The sequence below is a fragment of the Dromiciops gliroides genome, chromosome 2 (assembly GCF_019393635.1).
Source record: "Dromiciops gliroides isolate mDroGli1 chromosome 2, mDroGli1.pri, whole genome shotgun sequence".
In the NCBI taxonomy this organism is placed as follows: Eukaryota; Metazoa; Chordata; class Mammalia; order Microbiotheria; family Microbiotheriidae; genus Dromiciops; species Dromiciops gliroides.
This window is the reverse complement of record NC_057862.1, coordinates 296,536,882-296,563,405: the sequence shown is the minus strand read 5'-3', so window position 1 is coordinate 296,563,405 and position 26,524 is coordinate 296,536,882. Positions and strand designations below refer to the sequence as shown.

The 26,524-nt window shown below is 44.8% G+C and overlaps 1 protein-coding gene across 1 annotated transcript; it reads right to left on the bottom strand.

Moving 5' to 3' along the window:
- Window positions 1–2,634: 2,634 nt before the first annotated feature.
- Window positions 2,635–26,190, bottom strand: SLC25A29 (solute carrier family 25 member 29). Its single transcript, XM_043983711.1, has 4 exons — window positions 25,958–26,190; window positions 11,453–11,496; window positions 6,556–6,639; window positions 2,635–5,170 (listed from the first exon to the last, which is right to left on the bottom strand). Exons 1-4 carry the CDS (start codon window positions 25,989–25,991, stop codon window positions 4,433–4,435), a joined length of 900 nt encoding a protein of 299 aa, XP_043839646.1. The 5' UTR covers window positions 25,992–26,190; the 3' UTR covers window positions 2,635–4,432.
- Window positions 26,191–26,524: the final 334 nt, after the last annotated feature.

Here is a 26,524-nt window from a genome sequence, read left to right as displayed (position 1 = left end):
GCCACCTAGCTGCCCCTGACCATTTCTTTTTTTTAATTTTATTTTTCAATTAACAAGCATTTATTTTTTCAGATCTATAAAAAAGGTAAAAACCTTGCAACAAATATGTGTAGTCATGCATTGATAATTCCCACATTTTCCATGTCTAAAAATGTCTCGCCTTAGGAGGTAGGCAGCCTAGATTATCATTAGTCCTCTGGTATCCTACTTGATAATTTTATTGATTTGATTAGAAAGTCCAAATCTTTCAAAGTTGTTTGCCTTTCTCATGTTGTTACTATATAACTGTTTTCCTTGTTTTATTCACTTCGTGCTGCATCACTGAGAGTTTTCCCAGGTTTTTCCAAGCCTGAGGCTTTCATTTCTTCTAGCAAAAAAACACATTTGATTCTCTTCATATATCATAACTTGTTCAATCATCCATTATTTAGTTCATTGATACCCCCTTAGTTTCCGGTTCTTTGCCACTAGAAAAAGAACTGCTATAAATATTTTAGTACATACTCTTCCTCTTTATATAGAGATATATAGGTCTAAAATTTTTGCTGGGTCAAAGTGCACGTTTAATGACTTTGAGGGGAGGAAATACTTCCCAATTGCTTTCCAGAATGGATAGAGGAATTCAGTTCCACCAGTTGGTACCTTTTTTTTCCCACAGCCACTTCAATCTCTTGTCATTTTCTAATTTGATCATCTTTGCTAATGGGAACCTTAAATCTCAGACACCTTTGTCTCAGGAACACTCTCTGGGCCAAAGCTCCTCAGAATCAGCCCTCTCCCTTCTCCACTTCAAAATGCCTTGTGGAGGAAAGGTTTTTAGCCCACTTTCCTGCAGGTCTTGCCCCTTTGATGGTCTGACACTGTCTCTCCTGTTAAATATTCAGGACCACCTCATGGGCCTATAGGGAAAACATCTTGTTACACCAGAATGCATCAAAGATATGTGAATCACTTAGTATGGATTTATGTTGAGACTGAACAAACAATCATTAAGCACCTACTCCATGTAAGGCCCTGTCTCCATTACTGGGGAAATATAGGATATAAGAACAAACAAAATCAAGTCCCTGCCCCACAGTGGCTTTGAATTTAGCAAGGTAGAGTAAGTTTCAAGAGTAATAACCACAACACAGTGTGCTGAGTACTAAAGGAGAAGGCCCAAGCAAAATGCTGTGAAATTTGAAGGTACAGGCAGATTTGGGGGATGTGGAAGAGAAGTAATGGAGGATGAAGGAGACGGCCTAAGGTGGGCCTTGAAAAGAGGAATGGGAATGGTCAGAAATTGGAAGGGCAGCAGAGAGGCTTCAGGCCAACTCCAGGACAGGCCTAGAAAGATTCAACCAGATCTTGAATAACTAAATTCGCCTTGAATGACAAACTTTATTTTCTGGCGGGGCAGTGAGGGTTAAATGACTTGCCCAGGGTCACACAGCTAGTGTCAAGTGTCAGGCAGAATTTGAACTCAGGTCCTCCTGAATTCAGGGCCAGTGCTTTATCCACTGCACCACCTAGCTGCCCCCAAATGACGAATTACTAGGGAACCAGGGTAGGATCTTGGGAATGTATAGTCCAGGTGGGGCTGTCCAATTGATAAAGCCCTCCCCTCACAACCTTATGGAGTAGGTCCAGGGAGGAGGGATATCCCACAATTCTGTCTTTTCTAGTTTTCAGATGAGGAAACTGAAGAAAGAGGTGATAAGACCAGCCTAGAGCAACACAGTGGAATGTAAGAAACACTGAATTTCCACAAGATTTGTGGTCAAGCCCCAGCCCTGCCAACTGCCTAATTTGGAGAAATCCATTAATTTCCATTAATCCCAGGCTTTACTTTAATGGGGGGGGGTTACAAAGGAAGGATTCATCCCCCACAAAATGTTCTAATGCAAAGTTATTTAAAAACAAAACTGAATGCTAATTTGGACCAAACTTTGCTCAGGTGAGAGAAATGTTCCCTCCCCCATGTTTTCTTAAGAGGTATAGGTGTAAATATCCCATATTTCATCTAGTCAGATCTAGCTGATGTGATTATTTGTTTTTGTTTTTGTTTTTTTGGTGAGGCAATTGGGGTTAAGTGACTTGCCCAGGGTCATACAGCTAATAAGTGTTGTGTCTGAGGCTGGATTTGAACTCAGGTCCTCCTGACTCCAGGGTTGGTGCTCTACCCACTGTGCCACCTAGCTGCTCTCGTGTGATTACTGAATGGCTTCCTCTCTCCTTAAAAAAAAAAAAAATTCCTTGTTATAAGGGACATAAGAGCAGTTAGGAATATATAGGAACCATGTCTTTCTCACCATCTTTGAATGGTCCTCTGAATCCAGAGTAGCTCTCTGCACTGGTCAAATGACTATTGGATAGCTCCCTTCTCTATTATAAAAAATTAAAGGGAGACTGAGAAATTGAAAAGCTAATTCGTCCCAAATAAAAAATGAAACGCAACTCCTTTCCTTAAGGAGAAACTCAGGGGCTACAAGGGAACTGTATGTTTTAATGCCTTGTCAGATAAAGTCTCCCTATTGTTTTTATTTAACTGTTTTGTCATAAGAGGATTCAATAAAGTGTTGGGGGGTAGGAAAGTGTGATGGTATGCATATGCAGAACTGACTGATATAAAAAGGCATCAATTTTTGGTAAGTCTTGATTTTTAAAAAATTTTTATTGTCTGTACAATAATTACAGAATATATTACAAAGATAATCATTGACTTGTTACATAAACTTTAGGTGACATTCATTTCACATTCAGTGGGAGCCTATAGATGGTGCCAATACTCTTCTCTGCCTTCCATCAAAAATCTGGATCCAGAAAATAAGTGTCTCCAGCATAATTTCTGAGAGTGCAAAATGCTTTAATTATGTTTTCTTTTCTTTTCTTTTCTTTTTTGCAGGGCAATGAGGGTTAAGTGACTTGCCCAGGGTCACACAGCTAGTAAGTGTTAAGTGTCTGAGGTCAGATTTGAACTCAGGTACTCCTGAATCCAGGGTTGGTGCTCTATCCACTGCCCCACCTAGCTGCCCCCTAATTATGTTTTCTTAAAGCACAATTTAAAATGCACCCATCCTCTGAACTCTTTAAACCTGTCCCAGGTCCTCTGCACCTATCACCAAGGGAAAGCCATTTCCTTGCTTCCCAGGAAACAATACAGTAAATGGCCACATTCTTTATTATCTGCAGCTCAGTCCTTGTGGGTCACCCCCTCCATGGCATTAACAAGGGTCCTCAAAAATAAGAATGCCATAGTAATAGCAATAAATAGATTCCCAGAGTTCACACTTGATACTGCACACTTCTCAATATGTCGAAACCATATCTACCTGCATCACTGTGGGCGACTGCCTGAAATACCCATCCAAAGTGTGTGGTGTGGAGATTGGGGGGGGGGGGGGTGCCTTCATCTGACTCTGTTAGTTCTCCCTGTCCTGAGTTTAAAATGATAAAAATATTAACTGACTTCTTTATTGGTAAAACACCACAAGCAGACTTTCTGTTACTAAGGAAGGGTCAAAGAGGTGTCATCTTTTTTTTGTTTTGTTTTGTTTTTTTATTTTTTTAGTGAGGCAATTGGGGTTAAGTGACTTGCCCAGGGTCACACAGCTAGTAAGTGTTAAGCGCCAGAGGCCGGATTTGAACTCAGGTACTCTTGACTCCAGGGCCGGTGCTCTATCCACTGCGCCACCTAGCTGCCCCAAGAGGTGTCATCTTGCTGGGCAATGATGCCCAGGCCTCTCTGCTTGTGCCCCCAGCTGCAGTACTATCACTTCTGAATGGAATGGCTGCTGACCCAGCAAGCCTTAGCCTAGAGAGCCAAGGTTTATCCTCTGGGAAAGGAAGAACAGGAAGCCAACAACATGCCTTGACTACGAATCCTAAAATCTAGACTGGGAAAGACCCCACACATCCCCAGTTCCAACACCCTCATTTTATAATAATGGAAATTGACTTCTAGGGAAGAAGTGATTTGTTCAAGGTCACACGGGAACCGAGGTGACATTCAAAACCCAAGCCCGATTCCAAATCAGCCTCAGAAAAATCATGTGGGGCCCAATATAAGAAAGTAAAATGTGATCATGACCGGGTGGAGCAGATTTGACCTCCCTGAAGGAAGGGCCGGGTCGATTAAAATTCAGGAAAAGAATCTGTCAGATTGCTGGCATCAGGGGATAAAAGAATTCGCCCCAGTGCGCCCCTGGATCAGAATGCTGGCATTTGAGGTGGCTCCAATCCCAAGAAGCAGTAGAAGGAAAGGCTGTGTCACCAGGCAGGATGATGCCCAGACCCCCGGAGCACAAGATGGTACCCAGGCCAAGCCAGGCGAAACAGCTCAGTATTGTTTGTTTACATAGTCTTCTACAAGGACAGGCATTTACAAAAATAGATAGGGTAGAGGGGCAGGTCAGAACGGAAAAGAAGACACCCGGGGGCTGAGGGCAAATCTTTACAAGCTGGAAGGCTGAGGGAGGGCTGCCTCACACTCTGTCATCACTTCCTCGGACCGCATGTACATAAGGAAGATGGTGACAGTGGCGAAGGTGGCTGCGTTGACCGGGAAGGCCCGCAGCAAGGTGGATGTGAGACCGCGGGTGAACACTCTCCAGCCTTCCACCTGATAACTCTTGCACACACAGTCGAGGATGCCGCTGTACTGCTGGACGCCCCTCACGCCATCTGCCTGTAGACGGGACTTAATCACATCTACGGGGTAGGTGGAGAGCCAGGACACGATCCCGGACATGCCGCCTGCCAACAGCAGCTTGGGCACCACAAAGTTGTCCTCGGGCTCACAGCCCAGGGAGCGGGTCAGGCAGTCATAGGTCAGGAAGTAGAAGCCAAAGCTGGGCGTCTCCCGGATCAGAGTGGACACCATGCCTTTGTTGATGCCGCGCAGACCCTCCTGCCGGTAGATCTTCGCCAGGCAGTCCAGGGAGTTTTTGTAGGTCCTTGTCTTCAGTTTGTACTCGCCTGTGCCCTGAAGCTGCATCCGAGTCTTGGCCAGTTCCATGGGGCAGCAGATCACACACTGGATTGCGCCTGCGGCAGACCCTGCCAAGAACTGGTTCATGGGTGTGTCGTTCCCCAGGGCCCGGATTGTGTTGCCTTGGACTCCAAACACAAGGGCATTGATAAAGGTCAGGCCCATCATGGGTGACCCAATACCTTTATACAGGCCAAATACCTATAAGCAAAACAGAAGAGGAAAAAAATCAATGATGGGGAGTGATGGTGACAAAAACTGACTCATGAATGCTGGAAGTCATTGTTTGGGGTGGGGAGGGGGAGAGACAAACAAATCCTAAACAACAACAAAAATTAATCTGTAGGCTAAATTCTGAAGACTTGGGTTGAGAGCAGGCTCTACCACCACCTCACTCACTGCCATGACCTTGGACAAGAAGCTTTCTCTTTCTGAGCTTCAGTTTTCTCATCCATAAAATGGAGAGAATAAAAAACACTAAGCCCCCAAACCCATTTATCTTTTTCTTTTTTTTTTTTTTTGCAGGGCATTGAGGGTTAAATGACTTGCCCAGGGTCACATAGCTAGTGTCAAGTGTTTGAGGCTGGATTTGAACTCAGGTCCTCCTGAATCCAGGGCCAGTGCTTTATCCCCTGAGCCACCTAGCTGCCCCCCCCCCCATTTGTCCTTTATATAGCTTGCTTTGTATATATTTGTTTGCAATTTGTTTCCCCCATTAGACTGTAAGGTCCTTGAGGGCAGGTACTGTCTTTTGCCTCTTTTTCTTTCCCCAGTGTTTAGAGCACAGTGCCTGGTGCAGGGAGTGCTGTGTGAATGTGAGCCGTTATTATTTATTATTATTACTACTTCAGAAACTTAGTCTGTTTGAGCACAAGCACAATGAGGAAGGACAGTCTTCCCCACAGCACTGAGCACTCATCGAGCAGTCAATATAACAACCGATGAGATGGCTGTACCTCTCTGTTCCTGTGCACAAGCCTGTGTGCGCACTTCCCTCATTTGTTCCTCAAAAACCGTGACTTTCTTTAAGGCTCAACTGAAGTCCTACTGCCTCATCCATGAAGCCTTAGCTGCTCGTGCAATCTCTCTCTCCAAATTACCTTGTATTTAGTTATCTGTGCTAATGTCATATCTTCCACTGAAACTTAAGCTGGCTATGGGTAGTTCTTGTGCATAGTAGGTGCTTAAACCAACTGACAATTAACCAAGCTTTCTACACTACTGAGAGAGTGGTATGTTAAAATGGGTACCAGACTAGATCAGAATTCAAGTCTGTTGTTGCTGAGTTATTTCAGTAGTGTCTGACTCTTCATGACCCCATTTGGGGTTTTGTTGGCAAAGATACTGGAGTGCTTTAGCCACTTTTTCTCCAGCTCATTTGACATATGTGGAAACTGAGGCAAACGAGGTGAAGTGACTTGCCCAGGGTCACACAACTAGTAAGTGGGACCATAATCCAGTGATCTTGCCTCTAAATGAGAGATAACAATTCTTGGATTACAGGTCTCCTAAGGGCTGTTCTAATGTAAAAACTGGGCCTGGGTGAACCACAAAGCACTGAAAAAATGTGAATTAGTATTACTTACACTTTCTTGCTTTACAATGGACTGAAAGCAGTGGAAAGTCCCTCGGTAGAGAGGTTTCTCTACACTCTGAACCTGGAGGCGTACCTAGAACAAAAGTTCACAGTGAAAAAGTTTGACATGCCCAGGGAAACCCACACAGTTTACTCGTCTTCTGTACTTAGCATCTAGAGCACTAGGGAGGCCCACATGTGGCCATCCAAAGAGCACGAAGTGGTGAGATGCACTAGGCAGGTTATTTTATCATTAAGGTAAAGAGGGTTGGTGGGGGAACAGGGGTGATGCACAAAACATTTCACGGGGCTTGAATGGGAAGGGAGTTAAGAGGAAAGCACTCATGGTGAAAGCACAGCCCTCCCTTTGTGTCTGTGACTCTGACTGGGGCCTGGAGTAGACTGTGGTTACCCCTTGAGGTGTCCAAAATCAGGTCCTAGAACCCCTCTTGTTCCCTACTAAGCGGCTAAATACTCGTGCCCAGTTAACAGGTTCCCATTGTAAGAGCAAGCAGCTAATGTCCATTGGGCTACCATTATGTCACCAGAGAGGCCTAGCACAATACCTGCTCTCAGTTTATTTAAGTGTCCTCATTATAGGGATCAATACCGTGCTTCTTTTTCCTTTTTAAAGGGAGTGGTGAGGATTAGGAAGAATAAATACAGCACAATTTATCTTTCTTCTATGCTCAACAGTTTGGATTTGCCAGGAGCCCCTAATATAGACATCAGCCCCCCACCCCAGTTTAAAAAAACTATGGTTTGTGTCACTCCAGACCAAATTCCAAAGACCCCCAGTGGCAGCTCTCACCTATAAAAGGGAGGGCCAGGTTCCTTGAGGCTGGCTTTAGATTTCAGATATCAGCAGCTGGGAGGAGGAGGTTCCTTACAGACTATACACCCCACATGGCCCTGGGACTTATCTCTACTCTTGATAGGCATGTTTTTAAAGCCACAGAGATCTGGAGAAACATTTCCCAAAAGCTTAATTTGGATGTGACTGGAATGTCTCCACCCCCTCCTCCAGTAGCCAGAGCACTGGATTTGGAGATGAAGAATGACCTAAGGTTTCAATCTTTGTGCATCCTAGCCGTGGTTTCCTCCTTTGAAAAATGAGGGAAGGTTCCTTTTGAGGGAACAAGCATTTTATGGGGGCAGCTAGGTGGCGCAGTGGATAAAGCACTGGCCCTGGATTCAGGAGGACCTGAGTTCAAATCCAGCTTCAGACACTTAACACTAGTTGTGTGACCTGGGCAAGTCACTTAACCCTCACTGCCTTGCCCCCCGCCAATGCTTCTTTAACCTCAAACTATGTACCCCCAATAAGCCCCTCTAAAAACTCCATGTGGCTGTGCATATGGACAGGGTCCAGGGGAAATGCCCACCTGGCTCACTGCGGAATTGTAACAAAGGTCACTCCATATCAAAAACCAAATGCATCTTAAGAAAGGGTCCCTGCAGCTGCAAGGCTCAAATTTGAAAAATAAAAGAGCTGGTTTTTACGGATTGGATGAGTTTGAAACATAATGGGATTCTTGGTGGGCTGTTTTCTTCCCCTAACATTCAGAAAATTTACTTTAATTAAACTCTGGTGAAGAAGAACATGCTGTTCCTTCTTAGAGACAGGGCTTGGAAACACTATGGGGAGGAGGTTGGTTCCCAAGCCCTGATCACTCTCAAATGAGGACTTCCTGACAGGCTGCCTGTCGGCTAGTTCAAGTTTGTTTTCAAATCAGGTAGAGAACCGCAGATCTGTGGAACAAACTACCCTTTGCTCCAAAAAAAAAAAAAAAGCAGCCTTGAGGTTCATTCATCCCCATCCCCACACTCCCTCCAAATCCAAATGATCCCTTTCTCCACTTCCTGACCCATCCTAGTTATCATCCCAGCTCTGGGTTAGAGGGAGAAACAGGGTTCAAGTCTCAAGCATGGGAAGAAACACAGTTTAAATGCTCTGAATAACGGGTGCAAGAAGTCAAGTCTAGTTATATTGCTAGTGGAGATAGTGCTGCCAATTCCTTCAGGATTTTTTTTTTTTAACGGGGTAAGAAGACATGAAAAACTGGGTTGGTCAGTGGAGGTTCTAGCCAGGCTGGGATACGCTCCCTACCCACAACCCTCCACCCCCAATTACCAGTCAGGGCTTGGGGGTGCCTGAGAGGAAGAACTCCCGGGGGGGGGGTGCGTTTTAAGTCCATTCTTGACACTGGTCATACATTCTGGGAGAAATTCAGACTGAGAGAAACAGAAGGTTCACCTGTTCTGTACTTACTAGGTAACTCTCCAGTGATGAGGCTTATCTCTCATCTACAACAAAGTAACACTTTTGCTGTTATAATGAAGACAGCCCTGGGCTCAGAAAGTAAAGGCAGTTAAAAAGCAACAGAACACATTTTCAACATCACATCAAACACACTGGGGTGGGGAGGGAAGGGAAGGAGCGGGAAGTGGGGGGACCCCCATCCAATCTTTTCTGGAATTGGAAAACCAACGGCCCCACCCTCAGGCAGCCAGACCCAGGACGCCCTGCGGGGCACTATGGGAATGACAAAAGCCAAACCATTCACATCACAAAAGGGAGACTTTCCCCAAATCCTCGGAAACGCCAGCCCCAGGTGTATTTAAAGTGTTTGTTTACAATTTAGCTTTGAACAGGGAAGAAACAAACAAAATTTAAATCTACGAAGGCCCTAGGCTTAGGAAGGGCAAGAGGTTAAAAGAACAAAGGATTTGGATCCCAGAATCTGGGTTCAAATAGACTCCAATTCTGTCAAATCATTTAATGTTTTAATTTTCTTATAAGTAAAACTAAGAGGTTGAATAAAGTGACCCCTAAATCTCCTTCCAGCTCTAAATAACTATGATGAAGATGCAATATTAAATGATCATCATAGCCAAGACTTAACCCACAAAAAAAGGTGTATATATTAACAGGCCTTAAGTCAGCATGCCTGGGTTCAGAACTTTGCCACTTATTAGCTAGCCAAGTCAATTCACCTCTCTAAGCCTCGGTTTCCTCATATGTAAAATGGGAATGACATTCTCTCTACTTCACAGGGGTCCTTGGGGGAGGAAACCACTTTGTAAGCCTTAAAAAGTTATCCGAAATGAGTTAGTATGTTGGTGGCCTGGAAGGAAACCATCCAGGAAAAAAAAAAAGTGGGACAATCTCCCTAGCAACCAGATTTAGTGAGGAAGGTTTTCAAAGGAACCTATTTAAAAAAAAAATAGCACTTTATGTTTTGCAAACATCAGGAAAAGCTAAGTAATTTGCATAATATCCACCAGCTAGTGGCCTTTCTATACAATACTTTCTTCACTATCAGCTGTTTCCCAAGTTACAGAAAGTTAAAAGGGATTTAGGGGGGAAATTCATTTTGGATGAATTTTCAAAACGAGAGTTGATGAAATCAATTTCCTTCCATCCTGCTATCCCTAACACCTCATCCAGAGGTTTGTTTTGAACAGAGGCTAAGCAATGGGAGAATGCTTAGGAAGATCCTCTGCAAGGGCCTCAGGTTATAAAAGTAATGGCTATAATTTTCTTTAAAAACAAAAACCCTGAGACTTTTAAAAACACATGTGAACAAAATATCACATTCAGGAGACAGAGCCTGCAAGTTGAAAACCCAGCTCTAACACTAAGCTTCAGTTTCCTCGTCTGTAAGATGAAGTTAATAACACCTGCACTATCTACCAGGTAAGGAAGAATGTTGGGGATTGGAAAGAAATCATTCCATAAACCTTTAAATGCAACAGAAAAGTAAAAATTGCCTTTGCTCCTCCCCCACAGGCGAGGGGCTGGGACTGAGGGCTATTTCCTGCCTGCAAGGGCCTGTCTGGGAGTCAAAGCTAATGCTAATTCAGGCTAATGTTCGAGGCTATGCAGGTGTGCCTTTATAAGAGAATCTGAATGTGTAACAGGATGAATATGGACTTGCCTCTTGGCTTTGTAAAAACTTCCCCTTGACCTCCAAACATATGAGATCTGACTTGCAAAAACGTTTTAGAAATTACAATTGCCTAATGCAATCTTGGATCAAAATGAGGAAATACTACAGCTTCGTAAGCCAAACAAAAAAGCAGCCCAAGCTTTAGTTTCTTATAAGTTTGGCAGAAAGGAAGGGAGGAAATCTTAGTTTTAGCTTGTAATGGAACCTCTCTATTAGATACATTTTCTTCCTTCCCATAAGGCACTTGGCTTCCCCCAAGTGGGCAGTGGCTAGGAAGGGGAGGGAGGGAGTCATACAGTCTGGCAAAAAGAAATATGTCATCACACTTTAAGGGTTTGGATTGTTTTTCCTGAGGTTTTCCCCAAAGTTTCTCTTTGATCCCGGGCTGGTCAACCAGTCCAGAAGGTAACCCATTTATGTGTTTAGCCTCCCTTCTCCTCCCTGCCGCCCCTCCCCCCCCAATAAAAAAAGAAAACTCAGCTGAAACTCTATCTACTGGTTTTCATCTTCCTGAAAAGTGTGTCAAAGAAGGGCATTCCCCAGTGGCCTTGGAAAGGTGGCCAAGAGATATCTATCACAGGGCTTAACTAACAGCAACTGCCCAAGTTGGTACAGGTCAGAAATTACAGAAAAACTCGCTCAAGTTTTTCGAAGTGTCCAAGAACTCAAGACTATTTCAAATGAGCATTTAGAACTGACTCACCCCGTCCCCCCCACCCCCACCCCAGCAGTTTTAGATTTTAAAAATCTCCCTAACATGGTTTCTCCAGGTACGCACTTGACACCTCTCAGAAGCCACCCAGGAAGCACTTTGACGCACTTCAGGTAAAAATGGAAAAAGATGGAAAACTTCCCCTGAAATGCTGTCCCCAGTGTTCCCCAGTACCCTTTTTTGGTGGGGCTGCCTTCTGGACAAATTAGTTTAATAATTAAAGCTGTGGAAAAAAACCTCACCTTGACGGTGTCAAAGGGATGTCCCACCAGCACACCTGCAGCACCTAGGAGGATTATAAAGAAAAGTGGCACTGTCATGTGGACAGACATAGGATTGACTCCCCAGGCCCCCCAACATCTCCAATTCCCAAGGAGGCTGAGTTGGGTAGGAAAGACTTTTTGGTAAAATACAGCGGAAGGGTTGGGTCTAGATTCATTGGGGGGGGGGGAGGTGGTGAGTGTAGAGTTCTTGGCAAAGATACTGGAGTGGTTTGCCATTTCCTTCTCCAACTCATTTTACAGATGAGGAAACTGAGGCAAACAGAGTCAAGTGACTTGTCCAGGGTCACACGACTAAGTACACATCTGAGGCCATATTTGAACTCAGGAAGACGAGTCTTGCTGACTCCAGGACCCACATTCTATCCACCACGCCAACCTAGCTGCCCCAAAGGGAAGGGGTAGGAAGAGACTCTGAACGAGAGACTGGAATAATGGATCAAAGGCTGCCCCAATCAATTATCGACCTTATCCCTTCAACTTTCCCCACCCTTTTCATCAATAGCTACAGTGGAATGAACAAATTGTCTGAAATCAGAGGTGGCTGTTGTTTAGGCTTTTCTTGGCAAAGGCACTGGAGTGGTTTGTCCATGTCCTTCTTCAGTTCATTTTACAGATGAGGAAACTGAGGCAAACAAGGTTAAATGACTTGCCCAGGGCCACTTAGCTAGATCTGCATTGAAAAATTCCATCTCAGAAGATCTTGAACAAGTTAGCAAACCTCTCTGGGCCTCACTTTCTCCATCCCTATCATGAAGGGGTTGGTTGGACTCTGGCCTCTGAGGTTCCAGGCAAGGCCTTTTCCTTTAACTTAGACTTTTCTGCCCAGGTTCTCTGTCTGATGAATTCCTGCTCTTCCCTTAAAGTTGAACTCAAGAGGAAGCTAGGTGGCGCAGTGGATAAAGCACCGGCCCTGGATTCAGGAGGACCTGAGTTCAAATCCGGCCTCAGACACTTGACACTTACTAGCTGTGTGACCCTGGGCAAGTCACTTAACCCTCAGTGCCCCACCAAAAAAAAAAAAAGTTGAACTCAATACTACTTCTGGGGTGAAGCTTGGGGGAGTCTGGGAAGAGGTGGATCATCATGTGGGAGGAACAGCTGGAAGGCCTTCAAGTACTTGGTATGGAGCAGAGAGAGGCATGAGAAGTAGGGAAAGGAAAGGGGACAGGTGAAGAAGGGCTATAAAAGCCTAAAAAAAGGATTTTGTATGTGATCCTGGAGGTGATAGGGGAGCCAATTAAAGTCCTGAAAAAGGAGGCTATGACATGCACTTTAGGAAAAATCACTTTGATAGGTGAACGGAGAACCAATCAGTGTGGAAAGAGACAATGCAGGTAGGACAATTAGGAGGCTGTAATAGTCCAGGTATTATAATAACAACAACTAGTAGATAAAACACTGGCCCTGGATTCAGGAGGACCTGAGTTCAAATCCAACCTAGACACTTTACACTAGCTGTGTGACCCTGGGCAAGTCACTTAACCCTCATTGCCCCACAAAACAAACAAAAAACCCCAAATATTCATATTTAAGATGAGTTGTCTAGGGTCACACAACTAGTAAGCCTCTGAGGCTGGATTTGAATTTGGGCTTGGGTATGAGAAAATGAGGGCCTATACCAGAGTAGGGGCAGTATCAGCAGAAAGAAGGGGGTATATCCACTAGATTTGGTTTTTGTTATTGTTGTTCAGTCATGTCTGACTCTTCGCCTAGTGCTCTATCCACTGAACCACCTAGCTGCCTTGTAGAAATGACAGGATTTGTCAATCGACTGGATGTGGGGTGAGAGTAGAGTTGAAAATGAGGTTGTGAGGCTGGGTGATTAGAAGTGGCACCTTCAATAGTAACAGGGAGGTCAGGGAGAAGGAAGGCTGGTTTGGGGGTGTGGGTGACAATGAGTTGGTTTGGACATGTGCAGGTATTGGTACGCTTTAGCTTTCTACCTAGATAGCTCCAGACATGAAATCTTTCCCATGGAAGGTGCTTATTATAGTATAACAAAACACAGAATGTCAGGACTGGAACAGATCTCACATTCCACCAAGTCCAGGAGTCAGCAAGCTCTAGCTTGGCCTGCCTGCCCAGAGGCCAAAAATCCTACTCTCAGCCTGTTTTTGTTATTATTTGCAGGCCCTACAAAACAGTGGGTGGGGGAAGGGGGTGGGAGAGGGTGGCCAGCAGTTCGCTCTAGTCCAAAACTCTTTCACCAAATGACTATCAGACTATCAGAGAAGTTAAGCATCTTAACTTGTGACTCAGTGGCCAGCAGGGCCTGGAATCAGGAAGATCTGAGTTTAAGTTCAGTCTCAGACATTTACTAGCTATGTGATCTTGGCAAGCCATTTCACCTATTTGCCTCAGTTTCTTCATCTGCAAAAATGGGGATGAGAATATGACCTACCTTTGCAGGATTGTTTTGTGGACAAAATGAGATATCTGTAAAGCACTTAGCACAGTGCCTGGCACACAGTAGGCATTGTAATAAATGACAGCTTTTATTATTATTATTCTTGATTTGTCTAAGGTCACATAGTAAGGGCTCCCCTTCCCTTTGTTCTTCAGTCATTTCCATTGTGTCCAACTCTTTGTGACCCCATTTGGGGGTTTCTTGGCATTGGCAGAGATACTAGAGCGGTTTGCTCATTTTCCAGATAAGGAAAGGGAGGCAAACAGGGCTAAGTGACTTGACCAGGGTCACACAGCTCTTCTGAGGGCAGATTTGAACTCAGGAGAATCTTCCGGACTCCAGGCCCAGTGCTGTCTCCGCAGTGCCACCTAGCTATCCACCATATATCTATAACTGTACACAGGATGGATTTGAAATAATCAACAGAGAGAAGGCACTAGAATTAAGTGGCTTCTCAGTGAAGGTGAGATTTTAGTTGAGACTTAAAGGAAGTCAGGAGGCCAGGAGAGTGAATATTCCAGGCATGGGGGCAGCAGCTAGGGAAAATGCTCAGTCTAGAGCTAGAAAGTCACTGAACCTTTCTTTGTATCTGTAAGTGATGGAGCTGGAACCCAGATGTTCTCTAAGGTCTCTTCCAGTTTTAAATCCTAGGATCATGTTAAACCTGTGGCCCATTATTCTCAGCACATCAGCCCTGGATCAATAACAACTGCACCGCCTTTAACTTTTGTTTTCAGTCCTGTCCGACTCTTCATGGCCCTGTTTGGGGTTTTCTTGGCAAAGATATTGAAGAGGTTTGATATTTCCTTTCCTGTGTCTTTAACTGTCAATCAACATTTATGTGTGCCAGGCATTGTGCTAAGTGCTGGGGACACACACACAAAAAAGAGTAGAAGGCAGTCCCTGCTCTCATGGGGGAGGCAGCATGCAAACAAATATAGACAAGGCAAGGATTGAATGGGAAATACTTAACAGAGGGAAAGCACAGAATTAAGAGGGGCTGGGGTAAGATTGGAATGTGGAAGGTTCTCTGTGTACTTTGTTTGGCTTAACTTCATTTCTAGGTTCTTGGGGTGGGGGGGTCAGAGTCATTGGGAAGTGTCAGGAATGTAAAAAAATATCAAAATGAAATTTTTCAGTAATAAAACATGCAGAGGGAAAGGCACTGCTCCCTGCTCTCCCCTGGATCTTGCCACAGGATACAAAGTGGAAATAACACTAGCTAGCACCTGGATGGTGCTTCAAGGTTTACAAAGCACCTGATACATTACATATAATTTCGTTTGATCTGCACAGCCCAGGGAAGTAGGTGCTCTTTTTATTATTCCCATTTCACAGATGGGAAATCTGAGGTTTCGTTGGAGCACTTCAGTAACTTGACCAGGGGTCACATAGGAATGAAGTTTCTGAGGGCACATTTGAACCCACTGGCCACTTCAAATCCAGCTCCACTCTGCCATCTAGCGGCCTGAGGGGAAAGTGTAGATGGTATCATGCTACAGGCTATCTACTCAGTTCTTCACTGCCCAGCATTCTGCATTGCTTCTTTATTGTGTGTTTCGAAGTCAATTATGTCTTGTAAAAGTGATTGAGACAATTTCTGGTGGGTGGGGCAGTGGCTGGAGACACTGGGCCTGGACAAGTTGGTTTCTCAAAGCGAGCAGCAGTATTCCAGGTCAAAGGCATAGCAGGCATAAATACACCAGGTTTCCCTGGTGCCTAAGCTAAAAAACGACTTGACTGGGGTACCAATAATGATAAAAGCAGAGGCAACTAGAGTTAGGGTGCTGAACCTGGAGTCAGGAAGACTCAAGTTCAAATCCAGCCTCAGATACCATGTGTATGTGACCACAGACAAAGACACTGAAACTGTTTATCTCAGTTTCCTCAACTGTAAAATGGGGGTAAATAATAGCACCCAGGGGGTAGCTAGGTGGCCCAGTGGATAGAGCACCGGCCCTGGAGTCAGGAGGACCTGAGTTCAAATCTGACCTCAGACACTTTACACTTACTAGCTGTGTGACCCTGGGCAAGTCTCTTAACCCTCACTGACCTGCCCCCCCCCCCAAAAAAGAACCTAATTCTCAAGATTGTTGTGGGGATGAAATGAACCAATGCCTGGCAAATAGTAGGCACTTATTAACTGCTTATTTCCTTCTTTCCTCAGTTTCCTCATCTGTAAAGCTGAGATAATAATAGCACCTACCTCTCAGGGTCATTGTGAGGATAAGGTAATATTTGAAATTATCTTTGCAAACCTAAAAGTGCTAAATAAATTCTAGTTGTTATTATTACTGGTGGTGTTATTATAATTTAGCTTGTTATTTTACTTATTCTTTCTTTTTTTTTGAGGCAATCAGTGTTAAGCAATTTGCCCACAGTCACACAGCTAGTAAGTATTTGAGGATGGATTTTAATTCAAGTCCTCCTGATTCACTGAGTCACCTACCTGTATTACTTGTCCTTTTTGGCCCCAAAGATCTTGGAGCAATGAGTGGATGGGGCAAAGAGGTAAACTGAGGCTTGATGTCATTAACAATTATAACTGTCTACAGGTGGAATGAGTTGCACTGAGGGGTGGGCTTCCTGATCCTTGGTGGTCTTCAAGCAGAGGCTGGATGATCGCGAGTTGGTATTATTTTTTTGTTTTGTTTTGTTTTTTGTTTTTGTTTGTGAGGCAATTGGGGTTAAGTGACTTGCCCAGGGTCACACAACTAGTGTTAAGTGTCTGAGGCCGCATTTGAACTCAGGTCCTCCTGACTGCAGGGCCGGTACTCTATCTACTGCGCCACCTAGCTGCCCCCAGTTGGTATTTTCTCATGGAGGATTCTTTTGGTGCACAGGTTGGACTAGATTGTGGCTATGGTCTCTTCCACATCCAAAATTCTGTGATTCTCTCTGATTGTATCTGTATCAGTGGGAGTGCCCAAACCAACAAAACCAAAGACTTTTTCAAGTATAGAAATAAATAACTCCTTGAGGGAGGAGACTGAATCCCATCTCCAAATCTCTCCTCCAGTATAGATAAGGGAATAGAGCTCTGAGCACTAATAACTCACATTTATATAGAGCTTTAAAACGTGCAAGGCATTTTACATACATTATCTCATTTGATCTTTATAACAATTCTGCAAGGATCTTAGTATTACCAGTTATTATTATCCCCACTTACAGATGAAGAAACTGAGGTTGAGAGGAGTTACATGACTTGCCCATAACCTCCAACCTGGTACTTCACCTACTGTCCTTAGGACCTGGGCTTCTGATTGGCAAGTCTTCACCATTTCTATTTTTTTTAAATTTTTTTTTTTTAGTGAGGCAATTGGGGTTAAGTGACTTGCCCAGGGTCACACAGCTAGTAAGTGTTAAGTGTCTGAGGCCAGATTTGAACTCAGGTACTCCTGACTTCAGGGCCAATGCTTTATCCAGTACGCCACCTAGCCACCCCTATTTTTTTTAATTAAAAAAAAAAATTTCACCATTTCTAATAAACTCAGATGCCCACACTCCTTTTTCTCCAGCCATTTTCATTCATTCCACCAAATATAAGACCTTTTCCCATTTTTTCCATCTCAAGGTCTGAGAACAGTCAGCAAATCAATATTACCTTTCTCAGAAAGGATGTGACAGTCACTATGATTCTAGGGAGACTTCCTTGAATAAACAACCCTCCCTGCATAACTCTCCCCTATACATATTGTCTTCTTCATTAGAATGTAAATTCACTGTGGGCAACACAAGGTCTTTTTCTGCCTGGCCCATAGTAAGCCATTTAAGCTTTTTCCTTTGTCCGTCCATCTGTCCATCCATCCATCCATCCACCCATTCTTGTCACATAGCAACTAAGTGTTGGAGTTGGATTCCAATTCCAACTTCCTTCCTGACTCTTAATACCATCCCTCTATCCATGGAGGCCTTCAGGAACAACAATAATAATCACTGAATAGTAACCTGAGCGCTGGAATGACCTCTGAGGTCATCTATTCCAACCTCATCATTTTGTAGATGAAGAAATTGAGGCCCAGAGATCAAATGACTAGACCTGGGTTTGAACCTAGTTCCTCATTCCACACCCAACACCCTATATTACCACACTTAATCCTAATAAATCACCTTCTAGAGCTCTGTAGTACGAGTGCTTGCCCCATTTTACAGAAAAGGGAGCAGAGGCTCAGAGAGTTAGCCCATGACCACTGCTTTCAGAGCTGGGGCTGGAATTCCTGCCTGCTAACTAGACCATTTATCTCTTCCAGAAACCTTTATTTAATTTATTTTTCGGGGGGAGGCAGTTGGGGTTAAGTGACTGGTCCAGGGTCACACGGACAGTGAGCGTCTGAGGCCAGATTTGAACTCAGGTACTTCTGACTCCAGCTCTATCCACTGTGCCACTAGCTGCCCCCAGAAAACTTTTTTAAGAAAGAAAAAAAACTGGACAAAAAAATTGCCTGGCCGTAGGAATTAAGAGAGCAACTTAATCTGAGGTAGTTGCCATGGGGAACACAGCTAGTATGTCATCAGCACAACTTGAACCCAGATCTTACTGATGAAGGTAGTTTGTCTTTATAAAGATGCCCACAGCTTGCCGGGTATCAGTGCCTATTATGGTGCCCAGCCTTGTAGGACAGGATACACAGATGTACCATAGTTTCTGCGTTAGATTACAGTCTAGGCTGAGGACTAAAAGAAATGTCTTGGCCTTAAATTCTCCATTCTACTCCCTTGCTGAGTTCTCTAAACACTGATTCTGGGCTTGAGCAGGAATGATTTACTGTGGGGGAAGGGGTAGAGGGATATTCTGGTGTAATGAGTGGAAGTGTAGGGAGAAGGGATAGGACAGCTCAGAGTCTACATTGTATTGTGGGGGAGGGGAGGTGCAGGAGACAATGACATCCATCACTCAGTCCTGTGATACCTTCTTGGGCAAATCACTTTACCTTTCTAAACCTTGGTTTTCTCACCTAATCTAGCAATTTACGGGCTTATTAGAAGAATCATATGAGGAGCAGCTAGGTGGCGCAGTGGATACAGCACCAGCCCTGCAGTCAGGAGGACCTGAGTTCAAATCTGGCCTCAGACACTTAACACTTACTAGCTGTGTGACCCTAGGCAAGTCACTTAACCCCAATTGCCTCACTAAAAAACAAACAAACAAAAAAACCCCAAGAAGAATCATATGGGGTAATAGATAAGAAAGAGCTTTGAACACTGTAAAGCATTTGTGAGAAGGGATCACTATGGCACACAAACCAGCATGGTACACAAAGATGCGTCCCCTAGTCCTTGCCATGGAGATGACAAAATACCCAAGGAAACAGAAAAGACATTCCCATAAACCAATGTGAGAGACACTGTATGTGAATCAAAGCTCTTCAATGGATAGCATCTCTTCAAGATAACAGTTATAAAGTGGGATCTAGATTCTGTGTGACCTTAGGCAAGTCACTTTAAATTCTCCAAAACTCAGTTTCATCATCCATCCAATGGGAATAATAAAAAAAGCAATCATTTATAAGGTGCTTTATATACATATATTATCTCATTTGCCCCTCAAAAGAACTCTTGAAGTAGGTACACACTATAGGTATTATTGTTTCTTTTTAACCTATGAGGAGATTTAGTTGAGTCTATAAGCAATATGCCCATGAACATACCAATTATCAGGGGTGAGATTTGAACCCAGATCTCTCCTGACTCCAAGTCCAGAATTCTGTCTACCACATACAAACTGCATCACAATTTGGTAGTACTAATTTAACCTTTTTTTAATTTTAATTTTTTTATTTTTTGGAGGCAATTGAGGTTAAGTGATTTGCCCAGGGTGACACAGCTAGTACCTGTCTGAGGTCATATTTGAACTCAGATCCTCCCTGACTCCAGGGCCATTATCTTACTACTTAGCTATCCCTAATTTAACCTTAAAGAATGAGCATTTCCTTAGGACAGTGCTGAGAGGTAGGTAGTTAAGAAATTAATATTAATAATACATTTAACAATTCTTTTCTTTCTTTCTTTTTTTTTTGGCGGGGCAATAGGGGTTAAGTGACTTGCCTGGTGTCACACAGCTAGTAAGTGTCAAGTGTCTGAGACCATATTTGAACTCAGGTCCTCCTGAATCCATGGCTAGTGCTTTATCCACTGCGCCACCTAGCTGCCCCAACAATTATTTTCTATCACAAAAAAGAGGCTAAAATATTTTTGCACATATAAGACCTTTCCCTATGTATTTTACTGGGAGGGAGTGGGGTGGTATCAGGGTAGCAGCCTAGCAGTGGTATAGCTGAGCCAAAAGACCACCGTTTGGTCACTTTTGGTGAATAAAATCCAAATTGCTTTCCCAAATGGTTGTAACCATTCACAGGTCCACTAACATTAATGTGCCTGTTTTCCTACCACCCCTCCAAACAATTTATCATTTTGGTTCTGCTGGAATATACTATGAACTAGAAATACTTTCTCTACCTACCCCATGGGATTCTTTTGAATTCCAAAGACAGTAGAAGTACATGGGTTTTGAGGCAAAAGTTGATAATGTTCATCATTGTGACATCCTAGAATCCTGGATGGTGGCCATTTTTACTCCAACCCCCTAATTTAACAGCTGAGAAAACTGAGGCCTAGACAAGTGAAGTGACTTGCCCAAATTCCCTTAGGTTAGTTAAGAAATAGAGCTAAGACTGACTCATCTCTATTTCCTCCCTGCAGCCTGACTCAGCCCATGAAGTTCATTGGCTGGCTAGGACCCTTAGGGCTTACAGTTTGGCTTGGACCAACTCCCTGTTCCTCCCTTTGAACCATCTGTGCCAGGAGACACATCCCTACCCCAGATAGTGTGTTTATGTAGAAGGAGAAACTCTCTACTTTTTGTTTTTCAGTTCCGTCCAAGTCTTTGTGACCCCATTTGGGGTTTTCTTGGCAAAGTATACTGGAGTGGCTTGTTATTTCCTCCTCCAGCTCATTTTACAGATGAGGAACTGAGGCAAACAGGGTTAAGTGATTTGCCCTGGCTCACACAGCTAGTAAGAATTTGAGGCCAGATTTAAACTAAGGAAGATGAATCTTCCTGATTTCAAGCCTAGTGCCCTATCAGCTTTGCAACCAGGGAAGGTTAGAACTGGACAAATAATTCCAAGAATCATGTGCATAGAGAAAATAATTGCAATTACGCAGTGAAATAGTATAGAGGAGAAAGTGAGGCTGGTGACTTTGCATGGCCCTTCCTCACTTAAATCCCATTCAGTGCAAGTCATGACATCACCCCCCAAAGTCATGGTCCTCTTCAAAAATGAAGGACAAACAAGGTAGCTACACTTGTACAGCTTACTCTTCCCCGTCCATTACATTCAGTCTTCAGTCTCTGTGCTTTTGAACAAATTATTTTCCATTTTTGCAATGCATCTCTCCTCACTGCTACCTCCCAGAATCCCTCACTTCCTTCAAAGCTCACCTCAGATATCCCTTCCTACAGGAAAGTCCATTCTGATCCTCACCCAGAATTTTTGTTTATATCGTAGATTTCGTTTTCTCTGTACATTGTCTCCCTTCAATAGAAAGTGAGCTCCTTGAGGGCAGGAACTATTTATACTCCCAGAGCCTTGCACAGTGCCTGGGTCTGTAATAAGTACTTAATAAATTTTCACTGAATTTTTAATATAAAAAAAAATTTTTTAAAGAAATAGTATAGAGGGAGTAGAGAAAATAGACAGAGCCTTGGGGGACACCCATAGTTAGCTTTATCCACTACTGTTTATTACAAAAATTAACTGAAAAAACCCCAAACTGGTACTTGATACCTATTCGTTGGGCTGTGAGCAATGCTGTTAAAGAAATAGCGGTTAGGACAGGATATCAAAGTTGGGACTGGGCCTTAGAATTATAGGTCATAAATGATCATAGTTCAAAGGGATTTTCTAGAAAACCATAACATATTAGAATTTAGTTTTTTGTTTTGTTTTGGTTTTGGTGAGGCAATTGGGGTTAAATGACTTGTCCAGGGTCACACAGGTAGTAAGTGTCAAGTGTCTGAGGTTGGATCTGAACTCAGGTCCTCCTGACTCCAGGGTTGGTCCTCTATCCACTGTGCCACCTAGCTGCCCCTGATGTCAGTTTCTTTTTTCTTTTGTGGGGCAATGAGGGTTAAGTGACTTGCTCAAGGTCACATGGCTAGTGTCAATTGTCTGAGACCAGATTTGAACTCAGGTCTTCTTGAATCCAGGGCCAGTGCTCTATCTACTGCGCCACCTAGCTGCTCAACATGTTAGTTCAGTATGATAGGAAATCCTGTGGCAGGAGACAGGATAAGACATCTATCTGGGTTCCAGTTCAGCAAGGACTCTTACTGTCTATATGAATTTAGGCAAATCCCTAAACCACTGTGAGCTTAAGTTGCCTCTTCTGTAACATGGGCATGCCACCTGTACTACCTACACACTGTGTTCGGTTTTAAGAAAAGCCATTTTCAATGTTAAAGTACAAATGGCGGCTACCATTATTTGATGGATGGGGAAATTAAGGTCCAAAGAGGATACATCACTTATCCACATGGGCTCAGCTGAGGTCAATAGCCCAACAAAAAGCCAAGTCTGTTAACTTCTAAAGCAGGGCTGCCTCACTTATCTATGCACAGGCAGATCTGCTTGTATCAGCAAGTCTCCAAAAGGCAGTTTTTGTTAAAAATCTTCAAACTGGCTTCCTTTTTTAGTCTCTACTACAACATTACTGTTTCCCATTTGCATACAGCATTTTAAATTTCCAGAGCATTTTAGTAAGATGTGGGGGATTAAAAATTCAGGGTCCACCAATTGGACAGATGAGAAAACTGAGGGTCAAAGAAGGAAGGTGATGGTGCTAGGTATCCCAGTCTCCTTCAACTTTCCAGACTCTCCTCTGGGCTGGCCAGGGAAAACCGGATGTGGAGTCTAGTCCTGCCTCTGCCACCAATTACCTATACGACTTAGATCCAATGACCAACAGTGGTCATAAGAGCTGATAGTGATACAGTAAGTCCCAAAAGTCTTAGTGTAACTTTTCTACTTAAAACAGCAGTAAGACTTTGTGGGGACACCTTGCATAGTACCATAACATTTGAAAACCAGTTTATATCCATTCTCTAGTTTGGTTATTAATTTTATTAATTAATGAAGGTAATTAATTAATTAAATTAATTGTTATTAATATATTTTCATTTTAAAGATTAAAGATTCACTTTAAAGATGAGGAAACTGAGGCTCAGGGAAGAAACCTGACCATCATGATCACACAGCCAAGTAAGTGTCAGAGGTGGTCTTTCTGCCTTTTAAGTCCAGCTTTCTATCCACTATGCCACACTCCCTCTAACAATTTAAAGATTTTTAGTTCTTACCCAGCTGTACATTTGTTTTGTTTTGTTTTTTTAGTGAGGCAATTGGGGTTAAGTGACTTGCCCAGGGTCACACAGCTAGTAAGTGTTATGTGTCTTAGGCCGGATTTGAACTCAGGTCCTCCTGACTCCAGGGCCGGCGCTCTATCCACTGCGCCACCTAGCTGCCCCTCAGCTGCACATTTTTTAAACTAACTATACCTAATTCTAAGAAAGGTCGGGTATTATAGAAGAAACAATATTAGGCTTAAAGTGAAGGAGATATAATAAAAAACGGTTTACCCTCTTGGCTACTTTTTCACTGCCCATGTGTCCACCATTGACTGTCTTCTCTGGCCATAAGGTTATCCTTCCATCACCACCATTGGTTGCCTTCTCTTGGCCAGTGAAACTGACAACTGCTCTGGGCTGTGAGGGCCCAGATTCTGTTAACTCAATGTCTCCTAGACCAGGACTTCTTAAACTTTTTCTACTCGAGACCCCTTTTTGCCAGATAAATTTTTATGCTAACCTGGGCATACAGGTAAATAAAATAGGTATACAAATCTAATATTTACTGCCAAATTTTTCTCGACCCCCACCCCATGGGGTTATGACCCACACTTTAAGAAGCTTTTCTCTAGACTCCCAGAAACTGCTAAGGGTCTTGTCCATCTGATATTATGTGGCACTTTGGGGATCCAGAGTTGGAGAGTGTTTCCGGTAGAGAACAAGCCAAGCGGCTGAGTGGATAAAAAGCGATGCTCGCTGCCACAGTAGGACAAGGGCCAAAAACCAGGCTTAATAACAACAGACCAAATGCCAGAAAGTGGAAGGAGACAACTCCCCACTCTCTCTCTCTGGAGGCAAACTCACTGCTAAATCAATGCCTGGTCTGTGGCTCACCAAGGAGGTGCCCAGGGAAAAAGAAAAATGAATTCTGAAAGACATAATAAGGTCACTATCCAAAGCCTGGAGCAAATACCAGCCTGGACCCGGAGGTATCACGTGGCCTTGCTGCAAAGACTCTAAATCCTTGGCTTCGTCTGCCAATCCTTCTCTGTTCCAGCCGCAAATATAATTTGCTTTCTTTAAATAAGGCACGATGTTAACTTCGAAATGTCAGGCCTGAAAAGAGGATGATGTGGAGAGGACTCGCGTGACCTTTTGTAAATCCCTTCCCATTGGAGGTAAAAAAGAAGTCATCTCTAAGATGCTTTTCAATTCTCAATCCTATGATACCAGCCATTTTATTTGACTTCCTTTTCCTTGTCATCTTCCCCCGCCCCCCCCCAAATGCTTGAAGTTCTATCATCTAAGTTCTGAACAGAGAAGGAAAATGGACATTTCTTGATTTTAAATTAAAGCCTGACACAGTTGTCTCCTCAATTTATGTTGGGGAGGGGAAAGGGAACCCAAACCTAGTCATGTTTGTGGAAAATTCTGGAGCTCTAGCCAGAGACCTCACTCAACTCAAGTTGAGAAACCTGAGGACAGGAAGTTATTTATTCATGTGATCTGCGGTCAGAAACCCCAGCCTCTTCCCACCACTCCCCTCCCCAAGCTCTAAAAACCCTTCGGAACCAGCCACTCTTGAAGGGTTGGTTTCTCTGGGTCCTTTGACTAACACTGCCAGCTCAAAGCTCAGAGGGATGATACAAGACAGGCTGCTATGACCATCCCACAATACTGCTGCAGAAAACTTAGAGGAAAAGAGTTATTGATGGTATAGGGACAAGGGTTGACTCCATTTTTTTTTTTTCAAGAAGTCGTTTGTTGGGCCTCTGGCAACTTCCTAAGACTAGCTACAAAAATAAGAGAAGGGAGGGAATAGCGTGAGTACGAGCTCCCACAAAGGCACCCAGAAGAAGTATTTGGTGGGCACCTAATAGGTGCCTGAGAATCTAATTAAAGTTAAAATTCAACCTTGTGTGTGGTCTTCCCAGATTAAAAAAGCCTTAGAATTTTCTAGTCCACTCCCCTCAATTCAGTGGAAGAAAAATGAGACAGAGAGAGGAATTTAAATTAAGATACACTGTGTCTGGAGGGGCCTGGAGAGAGAGGGAGCCCAGGGGAGAAATGGGGTTTTAAGGAGATTGGGGGGCGGGACGTGGAGAGGGAGAAAGTGAGCCTTTTTTACCCGACCTTTAGGACTAAGCCAGGGGCCACGGGAGAGCCTCGAATAGGTGCTACCCAAATGCTTCAGGGCAACAAAAGGATCAAAGATCCCAGATGAGGAGTAGAGCTGCGAGGGGTGAGCCCCTCTCCCCTTTGTCTCCCCAGAAATGGGGAGCCCGGGCAGTGAGCCCTGTTCCACCCGGGGCAGGGACAAAGTAAGATTCGGAGTGGAGGTGGAGGGTGAGGTGTGAAGTGGGGAAGTCCGAGGCTCCGGGCCCTGGCTCGCCGGACCCTACGCGGAGGATGCTCGGAATGCAGGGGGGAGGGGGCGAGGCGCAGCCGTAGCTGCAGCGCCGCCGCCTCCCCTCGCCGCCTATTGTTCGCCTCTAGCTCCCCGGCTCCCGCCGGCGCCAAGGCCCGAGTCCCGCCCGGGGTTGGGGGAAGCCCAAGCACGCCCCCAGCTTCACCCCGACCCCAGCAAACTCAGAGGTGTGGGGTGCACGTGGAGTTGGGAGGCCTCCTCACATCCCGGGAAATGCACACACACACCCCTGCTCCAAGCTGTACGTCGCGGCGTACGCCGGCCACCGTTCCCCCGACTCACCTCCAACGCATCCTGCCAAGAAGTCGAGCGCCATCGTCGGCCTCTCTCCCGGTGCCAGGTGCAGCGCGGTCTCTTCTCCTCCGGGCCGCCTTCTCCCACCCGCGGCTCCCTGATCCGCCCGCCCCACCCGCCCGGCTCTGGGTGCCGGGCTGCCAAAGGCCGGGGGGCGGTAGATGCGCCGCCTAACCCGCGAGCCCGCCCTCCCCCAACCCCAGATGGAGCCTCCGCTCGCTCCTGTCTCGCTGCTCGGCCTGGCTGGGCGCTCCCTCGGCTGCTCCGGCGGCGGCGGCGACAACGGCGAGTACCGCCCGCCTTCCCCGGGGCCCGGCCCTGCTCCACACGCCCTGCCCAGCCCCCGTTGCACCCGGCTCAGCTCGCACGGGGCTCCGAGTCAGTACAGGGGAAAGCGAGCCGCGGCGCCAAGCTTTCTCCAGTCAAGCTCTCCTGGCCCGGCGGGGAGGGGAAGTCCCAGCCAATCAGCGGACAAGGTGCGGACAACACCCCAGGCCGGGCCCCGAGCGCCGAGGCCCCATTGGCTGGGAGGACTCACGGCTGGAGGAGACGAGA

What these genes read in the sequence shown, in the direction of transcription:
- SLC25A29 (XM_043983711.1), bottom strand. Translation starts at nt 25,991, where the DNA reads ATGGCGCTCGACTTCTTGGCAGGATGCGTTGGAG. An exon ending in CTTGGCAGGATGCGTTGGAG is followed by an intron (nt 11,497 to 25,957) that starts GTGAGTCGGGGG and finishes TAATCCTCCTAG; the next exon opens with GTGCTGCAGGTGTGCTGGTG. An exon ending in ATCCCTTTGACACCGTCAAG is followed by an intron (nt 6,640 to 11,452) that starts GTGAGGTTTTTT and finishes CTTTTGTTCTAG; the next exon opens with GTACGCCTCCAGGTTCAGAG.